This window comes from Littorina saxatilis, linkage group LG2 (genome assembly GCF_037325665.1).
Source record: "Littorina saxatilis isolate snail1 linkage group LG2, US_GU_Lsax_2.0, whole genome shotgun sequence".
NCBI lineage: Eukaryota > Metazoa > Mollusca > Gastropoda > Littorinimorpha > Littorinidae > Littorina > Littorina saxatilis.
In genome coordinates, this window is record NC_090246.1 from 90257832 (window position 1) to 90271249 (window position 13418).

Consider the following 13418-nt stretch of genomic DNA (forward strand, 5'->3'; position numbering starts at 1 on the left):
ATTTACATCTGTATTGTGTTGTGAATAGCAATTTCTTCCTGTCCATCTGATGCCTCATATAATATTCAGAACTGCGAAAGTGACTCGATCGAGCGTTTGCTCCTCTTGTTTTACTGTTATGTTTTATCTTGGTTCATGACATCAGCTAGTACAATGTACAGAAAGTTACCTGCACTTTTCTGTTGATTCTTTGTGTTAAATGCTGTCAGTCTTACGTGTATTCAGCATAGATTTTTTTCCCCTGATCTCATGTGACACAGTTAAACAGGATAGTAAGAACTTGTACATAGAATTACAAGGAACCGATGTTCACAAATCAATAGGAAGATAAATGAGGCTGTCTTTATAAGAAGTCTTTTATAAGTTTCAGTTCAAATTTCTATCGTATTGAGTAATTAGATGGAACAAAAGAATGTGATTGTCATGTGAGGTGAATCTCAGATAATTTGTCCATCAATAAAAAATAAAAAAATAAATAAAAAAAAAACACCAACAACATGAAAGAGATTGAATTGGAAAAAAATCATGTGGAAATATTTTCTATTCTAGCTAGCTGCTTCCAAATGCCTGCTGAAGGATTTCAGAGACTAAGTACTGTATAAAACAACAAGTAGTGCATAACAAAACCAGACTTAAATGGAATATGATTAAATACAGCCAGAATGCACATAGTAGCCTACATGTACAGTGGAACCCCTCTCTTAAGACCTCAACAACAGGTCTTAAAAAGGAGGGAGCCTTAAATTGGGAGTAAATTTACAGAGGTTATGAACAAGAATTCTGAGAAAACAAGGTCTTAAGAGCGAGGAAGACTTTAACCGGGTGGTTTTAAAAGGAGGGTTCCACTGTAATGACAGGAAATAGAATCAGGAAATAGAGGAATGTAAAAAAAACCACTTTTCCTGAAATTGTATAAAAATTTGTTTTGTTTTTCTGTTTAGATGCCTGGTGAAGGATTTTGAGAAGAGACCTTTCACAAAGGACTTGCTGTCTCACCCCTTTCTACAGGGAGCGCCCCGCGACGTTACTCTGGTAAGTTTCTCCTTTGATTTTGTACGTTTTTCTTTTTCTTCTTCGTTCATGGGCTGAAACTCCCAGGTCTTCTTTATTAATTGCAGTGATAGATTGTGTAATCACAGTCTTGACACCAGTCAGTAGTGCATTTATGTTTTCAACAACATATAAGTGTGGGGAAATTCTGATTGTGGAGTTTATGATACTAAATCCAAGTCATTAGCTGGAACACTTAGGGGAACCAGTTGAGAATATCCTTGCATGATTTCAAAGTTATACAAACATTGATGATAAAGGTTGTTTGAATTATGTATAATTTCAATGGTAAGTTGAGTTGTCTTGTTTTCATTTGTTGATGTCAATGACTTGCGAAGAAAGTTACACACACAAAAAAAAACATCAGTTTTTGTTAAGGAGTGCAGACATTTGGACATCTATTAATCAGTCTGTGACTTCATTTTTTTTTAATTTTTTTTTTCAGTTTTGTTTAAGGGGCTTGCTAGACTAAACATCATCGCTGCATTCTGATTTAGTGTTGTGCTGCCTACAGCGGCATGGTAGATAAATAATTCAGGTTTAAATGCTTCTGATGGAAACCTCTCTTCTATCCTACTTGTGGTGCCAACTAGCCGTGAATTGATGATGGCATTCATCGGCAATGGATCAATGAAGCATCACTTTCACAAACATGAATTCTAAATGACTTATTTTTGAAGAGAAAAGTGTTCCCCATTGTTTTTTTCAGCACACAAATGTGTGCCGGCCCCAACATATTAATTTAACATGACATGCATTCTTTTAATAACACATGGATGAAAAATCTTTTTTCAGCTCTGCAGCCAGATGTCAAACAGGGGCTAGATTATTAATAAATATAGTGTTCATGGATCAGTAGTGCCAGATTTGGACAGCTCTTGCAGGATTGAAAAGGGTGTAACAGTAGTCCGGCAAAGTTCAAAGGCTTGATCATGAGGGATTGTAACCACACACACAAATTTGTGTTGTCTGGGGATAGGCAGAACAAGCACACATGCATGGAGAGTGATTGTACACATGTAATGATGCATGTGTGTACTTGCCAGACAGCCCAATAGATAGACAGACAGACAGACAGACAGACAGACAGACAGAACTGCAATTATGATTCGAAGTTTGCTTTTCAATTTGATAGAAGTTTCAGCTTTTTGATGACTGCACATAATTATGCCAAACGACATTTCCGGAGAAAGCATATACCACCAGCTCTTCTCCTTTTAAAATTCTTACATATAACATTTTCTGATGTTTTTTATTGCAGCTGCGCAAGAAGCTGTCAGAAATAACGTCCAAGATGGAACACAAGGTGGCTGCCCCCGATGTGACCACCAAGCACGGACAGCTCAAATCTGGCCGCAGGTCTCGCAAAGACCCCTCGCCCACTGCCGATGATCTCGCCACACTGGAAATCCTAGACGAGGTCATATTATAAGAATAATTAGGGATTTTACATGGCGCAAATCCTAACAATAGTTTTAAGCGCATTACGAAAATAATAATCAAAAATATCGCAAATATACAAATTATACAAAGTAATGTGTATGAGAAACATTTGATCAAATCAATTTTTACAACAACAGAAATCGTTGCATATGAAGGGGAACAAAATATACAAATTAACAAAAGCACAAACACTCACAAGATGGACTTTTTGGAAAAATGGTTTTTGGCTCACGTAAGTGTAGCCTATGCGATGATAAACTTTGTCTGTCTGTGCGTGCGTGCGTGCGTGTGTGTGTGTGTGTGTGTGTGTGTGTGTGTGTGTGTGATAGAAACTTTAACATTTCCGAGTCTATGGATAAAGCTCGCATAAGAAGATTACGTCTCGGTCAAAAGTGTTTGACGTGTGTGATAGAAACTATTTGAAGACGTCACATTATGACGTAAGAGGGTTAGACGTCACGCAAAGGAATTACTGAAAGTCTCGGTCATTGTTATTGTGAGCGGGCCGAGACTAGTTGGCAGATCCAGGGTCTCGCTTTCTTGCACAGTTTCACCTATGCTTACTGTGTGTGTGTGTGTATGTGTGACGGAGTGATTGAGTTTGTGTTACTGTTTGTCGATTTCTTACGTGAGCCTTGAAGGCTTCGCCTCTTGTCTTGGTTTGTGGTTAGAGATTTGTGTGTACTAATTGGCCTTGGTATGATTTTGATTCTTACGAGAACAGTAAGGCATATAAACTTATATATGCATGCTATTTGCTTACACTTTGACAGCAATATTTAACCAAAATAAGCCGTGTATGTTGGGGAATATGACTAACTACCTGTACCATCGTTATTTTTTTATTTGTTGAGTTGTTTGGTTTATGTTTTTGGCCGGGAGTATAATTATGAGACTGATGAGAGAGCGGATTTGGGCAAGGAGTATATTGGGGGAGGGGTTTTGGTGATGGAGGGAGAAGGTGGGAGCACTATTAGCCTTTACTAATTGCTCAGTTCATGCTCAATATGAAACCTTTGACTGCTGGGAGAATTTAGCAAAATAATCAATGAAAAAGTATAACACAAAGTATGACAATAACACCAAAACTGAGAAAATGGTCTCCAGGGTAGGCAATCATCTTGCTGCATTTTCAAAGGGCAGTATACAGTGGTTGTTTCCCTTGTCAGAGTTATTGTATGTTCTCATGCATAGTTAATTTGTAAAGCGCAGAGAGCATAGACTCCTGTGCTTCGCACTATATAAGCTGTCATTATTATTATTATTATTGAGAGTTTGAAGCAAAATACTTACCTGATAGCTATTGTGGCTGTCAAGAGGGTTCTCTTAGTTTAGCTTAAAACGCTCTTTTCTTGCCACAGGATGTGATAGTGAACCAGCTGTGTGACCGGTACCAGGATGAAATGACCTACACCTACATCGGGGACATTCTGCTGGCCGTTAACCCTTTCACTCCCCTCACCATTTACACAGAGGAGGTGAGCATGCACTGCTAGTTGTGCAGAAGTGTGGATATCAGATGGAATTTCAGGGTTAACTGGAAGACAACACAGGAAGGAATGTACATGTTGCTTGTTTCATTCCTCACAGTGGAGCTGAATCCCCAACCTACTGTTTTGCTGGAACTTAATTTCTGGAACAGTGGAGGTGAAATCCCTTACAACTAGTTTAGGCAGAAGCAGAATATTCTGTAGGAACAGACAGACAAATAAACAAACGAACAATCAAACAAACAAACAAACAAACAAACAAACAGTGTTTTTATTTTATTTTTCAATGTGAAGATCCTAGTAGCCACACAAAGAAATGATGTTTTCCGTAGCTGGAATAGGTCGTGTGTTGTCTTTTGAGAGATGCAGGAACAGTATATAACTTGTATTGTGTGTGTGTGTGCAGTATGCTCGGAAGTACTTGCACGCAGCCAAGGCAGAAAACCCTCCGCACATCTTTGCTGTGGCCGACCAGTCCTATCAGAGTATGATGCACAACCAGCACAGTCAGGTAATGCAACTACTGTATTGTGTTTCTGCTGTCGGCAGACTTATACTTACCAGATATAGATTTAAATACAGAACTGTGCACCCTCTGAATTACAGAAAGAAAAATAAAATTATATGGTTTGAGGGCAGCTGGTGCCCTAGCTTCCCTACAAAATTGCTCTTTGATTTATTTTATTTCATTTTATGTTATTTTTTGTCATTTTTTGGACATTCAATGTAATAAATAAAATCTAGTTACTCGGAAGGGCCATAAAGTGTCAGAGTGTCTATGGATGGAAGTGGTGGATTACCAACAAAAACACCTTCTGTAGTCCATGTGTCTATTATCTTGATCAAAATATACCTAAAACCTGTCATAACAAAGTCCTGTTGTCTGTTATCATGATTGAAATATATACCTGTACCTGTCATGACCTCAAGCAGTGTGGGGACACTTTGGGCGGGTCCCAAGGGTGTCTTTTCATCACAAGCAGTGTGGGGACACTATGGGCTGGTCCCAAGGGAGTCTTTTCATCACAAGCAGTGTGGGGACACTATGGGCGGGTCCCAAGGGAGTCTTTTCATCACAAGCAGTGTGGGGACACTATGGGCTGGTCCCAAGGGTGTCTTTTCATCACAAGCAATGTGGGGACGCTTTGGGCGGGTCCCAAGGGAGTCTTTTCATCACAAGCAGTGTGGGGACACTATGGGCTGGTCCCAAGGGAGTCTTTTCATCACAAGCAGTGTGGGGACACTTTGGGCGGGTCCCAAGGGAGTCTTTTCATTACAAGCAGTGTGGGGACACTTTGGGCTGGTCCCAAGGGTGTCTTTTCATCACAAGCAGTGTGGGGACACTTTGGGCTGGTCCCAAGGGTGTCTTTTCATCACAAGCAGTGTGGGGACACTATGGGCTGGTCCCAAGGGAGTCTTTTCATCACAAGCAGTGTGGGGACACTTTGGGCTGGTCCCAAGGGAGTCTTTTCATCACAAGCAGTGTGGGGACACTTTGGGCGGGTCCCAAGGGTGTCTTTTCATCACAAGCAGTGTGGGGACACTTTGGGCGGGTCCCAAGGGTGTCTTTTCATCACAAGCAGTGTGGGGACACTTTGGGCGGGTCCCAAAGGTGTCTTTTCATCACAAAGAGTGTGGGGACACTATGGGCGGGTCCCAAGGGAGTCTTTTCATCACAAGCAGTGTGGGGACACTATGGGCTGGTCCCAAGGGAGTCTTTTCATCACAAACAGTGTGGGGACACTTTGGGCGGGTCCCAAGGGTGTCTTTTCATCACAAGCAGTGTGGGGACACTTTGGGCGGGTCCCAAGAGAGTCTTTTCATCACAACTACAGTGGAGCCTCCCTTTAAAGACCCCCCAATTTCAGACTACCCCCTTTTTCACTCCTTGATTTCTCCCCCGAAATCGGCGTATGCTGCCTTAATGGCGGGGTAAAAACGGTCATACACGTACAACTCCACTTTTACTTAAAACATGAGTGAACGTGGGAGTCTGAGCCCATGAACGAAGAAGAAGAAGAAGACTCCTTGATTTGTCCCATTGTCTGTTTATAACCTGTGTCAATGTACCCCATTTTAAAACTCCTTCCTTTTTAAGACCCGATTTTCTCAGATTTGTGGAGGTCTCTAAAAGGGGGTTCCACCGTACCACTGTATTGTTTGTTGTCGTTGTTGTTTCATGAATATTATTTACCCTTGCTTGTTTTTGCTGTATGTTACAGTGCATCGTAATCAGCGGGGAGTCGGGTGCAGGCAAGACAGAGAGCGCCAATCTTCTGGTGCAGCAGCTTACACAGCTGGGGAAGGTTAGTTAAACTTTATCATGACTGATATGTCTTTTCATATCATCAGTTATCCTTTTTGAGCAAAATTGATTAAGTGTGCGTGTCACTTTCTCTATATTGCTGTATGGTTACTTTGTTGCTCTGCCTTTTTTTGTGAATGAGTTCATATGTCATGGGTTATATTAGTATTATTACTGTTCTGTGAACTTCAGATCAGACTATCTGAATTGATTGCATGGGTTGGCTGATTGATTTGATTAATTGATTGATTGACTGAGTCTGACTTAGTCTGACTGACTGACTGACTGACTGATTGATTGACTTAGTCTGACTGACTGACTGACTGACTGACTGACTGACTGATTGATTGACTTAGTCTGACTGACTGACTGACTGACTGACTGACTGACTGACTGACTGACTGATTGATTTATTGACTTAGTCTGACTGACTGACTGACTGACTGAGTCTGACTGACTGACTGACTGACTGAGTCTGACTGACTGACTGACTGATTGAGTCTGACTGACTGACTGACTGATTGACTGACTGACTGATGGTTTGCTGCTTGGCAGCATGATGGTATGTGAGTATTTTGGGTGTGATGGAAAGTTGATTTGTTACTTGATAGCCTAGTTGAGGCTAATACATTTTGGTTAATTGTAGCCCATATATCACTTGATTGGTTGATTAATTGATTTATTTTATCATAATGTTCATATCCTAGGCAGAAAATAGAAAGTTGGAGGAACGAATCTTACAAGTCAACCCCCTGATGGAAGCTTTTGGCAACGCAAAGACAGTCATCAACGACAACTCCTCACGCTTTGGAAAATACCTGGAAATGTTCTTCACAAAACACACTGGAGTTGTTGTTGGAGGTAAATAATTAATTTATGTTTTCTGCAGAGCTTGTGTAGTTGGAATGTGTTCTGGGTAAGCTGTATTTGCTGTGAAACCAATCACTTAATTGGTTTTACAGCTTAAAATAGAAGAGGAAGGGAGAATACAGTTTATGCCAGTACCTTGAAAATATGTATACATAATAGAAACAGCTGTTGCTCATTAAAGACTATTACTCTCAGATACCTTTTCTTTACCATACTAGTATGATCAATATAACTATTAACTGACCAACACTGTCTGTTATACAAAAGAAGAGGATTTCTCTCTTTTTGTCCCACTTATTTTATTTCGTTTTGTGCAGCCAAAATCACAGAGTACCTGTTGGAGAAGTCCAGAGTGATTTACCAAGCTCTGTAAGTATACAGATATATTTGTTGATCATTCTTTAATTTGATCTGTTACTGTCAAAAGAAACTTCAATCTTTCTCCTATTTGAAGGATTTTGTTCAGGGTGGATGCATCAATAGTCTTAAGGGCTTGAATGCAGGGCGGAGCTGCACGAGAAAGTTACCAACCGGGTGGGAGCCAGCCTTGGTGTTGGATTGGTTGAAATTGAGATTTGCTTTGATTTTAACCAATCAGACCCCGCGGTTTGTTCTCTCCCGTTTGGGTGGCACCCACTTTCAGTTAGTGCAACTCAGTCCTGGAGTTGAGTTTAGAGACCTAAGTCCGGGATAAACTGCATTTATAAGAAGGTACTGTTTCTCCTGGACTAAGGTCTTCAACCTCCACTCCTTCACTCTGGCTCAGAATTTGTCAATGAAAAAACACTAATGACTTTGTATCGTATGTATAGCACAATTTTATTTATTTCTTAGCTGTATGTCTTTTAAAATGTTAATGCTGGTTGGTATTTCAAAAGCTTCTTTCTCAAGATGCCAGCTTACAGTATATAGGAACAAACAGTAACCCATTTGGTTGCAATTATTTGGTTGTTGGCTGACTGTTGCCTCCCTTGCCATGATTGACACTGCAAGTGAACCACACGGTGAAAAATGACTGTGTTTTCTGTACAGAGGCGAACAAAGTTTTCACATCTTCTACTACGTTCATGATGGGCTGGTCTCACATGAACACCAGAAGGAGTTTCATCTCAAACAAAGAACAACCTACAGGTATGAGTATATTGGACAAATATCGGAGCATGCGTTTGTTGATATCTTAGCTGCTTATACAAGGACCTCTAACACTTATCGAGCGCAGAAGAAAAAGGAGGAGAAAAAGAAGAAGACATAACAACATTTGAGAAAATCAGGCCTCAAAAAGGAGGGAGTCTTAAAATAGGGGTAAATTAACAGGAGTTGTGAACAGAAGGGCTGCATGACAAAGCAGGATTTTAAAAGGGGAGGGGGGGGTCCACTGTGGTTGCATTGCACAAGGCAAGCACATATGTTTACGTGCTATTTACATTTTCACAGCAATATGACTGATTATGGATGAATTGTGTTTCAATCATGTGTGGCATTTTGGACAACATGCACTTCTTGGTATGCATGCAGTCACACATACAAGATACAAGATACAAGATACAAGATATTTATTCACCAATTTTGCAAAAGGATTTCATCTTGGCACGGCACGGTAAAAATAAAATAAAAACCAACCAGACACATATGCAGACACACATCACCATGCATGCATACATACGTACATTACACTGTCATGCACACACAGACACAACTCACACACACACACACACACACACACACATACATACGTTTCCGTAGAATTTGGTATATTTAATTTGAATAATATGTACAAACTTCCATATTGTGCAGGTACATTCAGGAATACACCAGTCAACCACCCGATGCAGCTGCCATCTCAGTGAACAGGGTCAAATTCAAGGCCATTGAACACTGCTTTGAAATCATCGGCTTTCAACCGGAGGTGAATTTATAGTTCGTAGCCTGCAGAGTTAAGTTTCATATTCTTCATGTTTTGTACATATTGTACATCTTTTCAATTCACACTGCATGCATGTAATGTGAAACGTTAATTAACTTGAACCAGTAAATCGCTTTGACATCAGAAGGGCTGTCTTTGTCATTGCTTTTTTCACCATTCTTAGATCTTTTGAAGTACATATATTCACCATCTTTGTTGTCATCAGTGACAATTAATCTCTAAATTTAGTAGTGTCGTTTGTCATCAGACTGGAAGAGTCTTAAATTATCTACTGCCTTTTTTCAGTTGTACTTGATGTCACCTTCATTGGGATTACTTTAGGGTATGCTTATATCATTTGTGCTGCATGCATAGAATGAAGAAACTCAGCTATACAGGAAAATGACAATGACAATTGTAAATGTGTGTACGCGCGAGTGTGTGTGTGTGTGTGTTTTTAAATGTTTATTTTACGAGGGTATATAGAGTACGCTGTGATCTGCTTTTTTTACATATGGCCCTCACCCTAAACAGGGAATAATCTACCATGGCTAAAGAACAAACAATCACAACAAATAAAAACGGGACAGGAATAAACTTAAACAACAAAGTGTGTAAATGAAATGTGTGAACTTTTTGACTAACATTGAGTTAATTCTGTCGTTACAGGAGGTCAAGTCAGTGTACCAGATCCTGGTGGCCATCCTGCACACAGGCAACGTGGATTTCGTCACGTCGGAGAACAGCCACGGCGATGAATCCTGTCATGTGGGCAACACAGACGTCTTGCACATAGGTATGCGCTTCTTTGGCAACGTTAACAGTAAAGTGGAGAAAACTAGCTGTCTTTGACTTGACTTTCTGGAGAGCAGTCAAAGAAAATCAAGGTCTTAGAAAGAGAGGACGTAAAAAAATTGAGGGGTTTTGAATATCCACAATGGAAGGGACCTAACTTTTCAGTTATCTTCTTGCACCAAAACAGAAAAAAGGAAAGAGAATCGAGGGAAGAATATTGGGTAGAAAAACGGTAAAAGAAGGAGAAGGAAGCAAACACGACACAGGATTTTTATCTTTTTTATTTTAGACAAGACCCACATTTCTTTGAACATGTTAGGAACTCAAAAGATAGACAGATGAACAGGTACAGACACACTGTCACATACACACAAAAAGAGATAAATAACCATTTTGCATATTGCATTTTTGTCTCAAACCAGAATGTATTATCTCTTTCCTCTCAGCGACAAGATTACTAGGTCTGGAATTCAAAGACCTGGGTTGTGCTCTTTTTCAAACCAAAATGTATTATATCTCATTCCTTCCAGTGGCAAGACTACTGGGTCTTGAATTCAAAGACCTGGACGAGTGTCTGACCAGCACGGGCATGGTGGCCAAGGGAGAGGTCATCATCAGAGCCAACAACGTCCAGGAGGCAAACAACGCCCGCCACGCAATGTCCAAGTCGCTGTACGGCCGACTCTTCTCTTGGATCGTCAACAGAATCTCAGCCCTGCTCAAGCCTGGCAATGCTGTCAAAGAGTAAGAATACTGTGCTTCCTGTAGAAGTTTGTTACATGTTCATAAAATGTGGATCTCTTATTTCTTTATGTGTTTATTGGATGTGTGAAATATTGGGTGCTCACGTTTTGAAATCTGTGTGTGAGCGGCAAACTTTTTCCAGTATCTCCAGTCCAGAAATGTCAATCCCCTATCCTTCCAGTCCCCCTCCTCCCTCCATCTCCCTCCCCCCCCCCCCTCCCCTGTAGGGAATCCTTTGATTCCCTTGACCATAACTGAGCCCATAACAATTCTGGCAAAAGTGATGAAATCTGTTTGAACATTTATACTCCTGTCTGGTGCAGTGAACTGCAGATGGATTGGGGAAGAGGGGAAGGAGAGAGGTAATATCTTACTTGTGGTGAGATTCCCAAGTTTTCTGATCATTTGGAAAGGTAGCAGTGGTAGAGCAAACGGAGGGTTAGTGTTACGTTTTGCTGGTTAGTTTTCTGCATTATCCAAAACATTTGAAAAGCATGGCTGTGTAAGAACTGTATGCACAGGCACCAGTGAACAGCCAGACAGGAAACTGCAAGCAGTGTTTAGGGTGATGGGTGCAATTTAGGTGCCTGGTTACATGGTTATATTGCTTTCTTATCATGCACTTGGAAGTATGTGCACACATGTGTCTGCATGCATATATGTGTGCATGTGTGCGTGCAAACAAGCTTGTGTGCATAGTGTGTGTATGTGTGTGTGTGTGTGTGTGTGTGTGTGTGTGTGTGTGTGTGTGTGTGTGTGTGTGAATTAACCAACAAAGCATAAGACCTTTTTATTTCCTTTTTACATTTAATTTAGTCAAGTTTTGACTAAATGTTTTAACATAGAGGGGGAATCGAGACGAGAGTCGTGGTATATGTGTGTGTGTGTGTGTGTCTGTGTGTGTGTGTAGAGCGATTCAGACTAAACTACTAGACCGATCTTTATGAAATTTGACATGAGAGTTCCTGGGAACGATATCCCCAGACGTATTTTCCATTTTTTTCTATAAATACCTTTGATGACGTCATATCCGGCTTTTTGTAAATGTTGAGGCAGCACTGTCACACCCTCATTTTTGGCAAAACAATTTTCGACGAAGGCTGGACTTTGGTATTGCATTTCAGCTTGGTGGCTTAAAAACTAATGAATGAGTTTGGTAACTCATTCATTAACTAATCGGAAACTTGTAATTAACAATATTTTTTATTAAACGATCCAAAAACAATTTCATCTTATTCTTTGTCATTTTCTGATTTCAAAAATATATACATATGTTATATTTGGATAACAAACAAGCTCTGAAAATTAAAAATATGAAAATTATGATTAAAATTATTTTTCCGAAATCGATTTAAAAACAATTTTGTCTTATTCCTTGTCGGTCCCTGATTCCAAAAACATATAGATATGATATGTTTGGATTAAAAACAAACTCGGTAAGCTAAAAAGAATAGACATACATAAAAGCGTGTTATCCTGCTCAGCGCGACCACTACCAGTGTCACTATTCTGGCTTGTCGATTTCACTGCCTTTGCCACGAGCGGTGGACTGACGAAACCACGAGTATGCGGTCTTGGTGAAAAAAGCAGTGCGTTCAGTTTCATTCTGTCAGTTCGACAGCTTGACTAAATGTTGTTATTTCGCCTTACGCGACTTGTTTATGCTTCCCTTGTCATTCATATATTGTAGACAGTTCCAGAGTCCCATGAATATTAAGCCCTAAGAGTATTTGTATTGGATTGTTCAATGCTCTCAAACTTGTGATCATATGTCATTTTTCCACAGGATGCCACTTAACTTTAAACAAATGTGTGTGTGTGTGTGTTAGTGCTAGTATGTATGCGTGTTCTTGAAAGTTTGTATAATTTCATTAAGTGTTAATATATGTAGCACATTTTTGTATTGTTATTCCATCAAAATATATTGTAGGACTGAAATATTCATCTAAATTTTCTATCAAATTGTGCAGAGATGACCGTGTGGTGACTGGTCTACTGGACATCTTTGGCTTTGAGAACTTCAAGACCAACTCCTTTGAACAGCTATGCATCAACATTGCCAACGAACAGATCCAGTATTACTTCAACCAGCACATCTTTGCTTGGGAGCTGGTGGGTTGGAAAATGCTAATGATGTACAATGTATCTGCTAGGTTATGAGAGATGTGATGTGGGTGGGGAGGAGGGAGGGTGTATGAAGTGGTATCCGATGTGTGTGTGTTGTGAGTGTGTGTGTGGTTGTGTGTGTGTGTGTGTGTGCATGTGTGTGTGTGCATGTGTGTGTGTGCATGTGTGTGTGTGTAGTGTAGTGTGTGTGTGTGTGTGTGTGTGTGTGTGTGTGTGTGTGTGTGTGTGTGTGCATGCTTGTGTGTGTGTGCATGTGTGTGTGTTCGTATTCCTGTGCCTGTATCTGTCTATGATAATCTGAATGACTAATACACAAGATGTTTTCTGTAAACAGGCGGAGTATGAGAAGGAGGAGATTGATGCAACGTTGGTGAGCTACGTAGACAACCGCCCCATCCTAGACATGTTCCTGTCCAAACCCATGGGTCTGCTAGCACTGCTCGACGAGGAGAGTCACTTTCCCAAGGCCACAGAACAGACTCTTGTTGGTAAGTCATGGCTGTGTGTTGTACAGAGCTTTGATTGATCATCACAATATGTTGAGTGTACATCGTCGACATGTTAATTCTTGTCCAAACCTATGGGTCTGCTGGCACTGTTGGATGAGGATCGAGAGTCACTTTCCCAAGGCCACAGAACAGACTCTTGTTGGTAAGTCACTGCTGTGTGTTGTATAGAGGCAGGGTAGCTC

At 40.5% G+C, this 13418-nt stretch overlaps 1 protein-coding gene across 3 annotated transcripts in view; it reads left to right on the forward strand.

The window, feature by feature from the left end:
• The window catches only part of LOC138960118 (myosin-IIIb-like), a 105971-nt gene that overhangs the window by 56746 nt on the left and 35807 nt on the right, over positions 1 to 13418 (forward strand). For all 3 annotated transcript variants that reach the window (XM_070331867.1, XM_070331868.1, XM_070331869.1), the window contains exons 9-21: positions 942 to 1032; positions 2312 to 2470; positions 3855 to 3971; positions 4390 to 4494; positions 6206 to 6289; positions 6996 to 7149; positions 7476 to 7527; positions 8191 to 8289; positions 8953 to 9064; positions 9731 to 9857; positions 10387 to 10600; positions 12571 to 12712; positions 13062 to 13215. In XM_070331867.1, the coding sequence (XP_070187968.1) occupies positions 942 to 1032; positions 2312 to 2470; positions 3855 to 3971; positions 4390 to 4494; positions 6206 to 6289; positions 6996 to 7149; positions 7476 to 7527; positions 8191 to 8289; positions 8953 to 9064; positions 9731 to 9857; positions 10387 to 10600; positions 12571 to 12712; positions 13062 to 13215 (1610 nt within the window). The remainder of the gene's footprint in view (positions 1 to 941; positions 1033 to 2311; positions 2471 to 3854; positions 3972 to 4389; positions 4495 to 6205; positions 6290 to 6995; positions 7150 to 7475; positions 7528 to 8190; positions 8290 to 8952; positions 9065 to 9730; positions 9858 to 10386; positions 10601 to 12570; positions 12713 to 13061; positions 13216 to 13418) is intronic.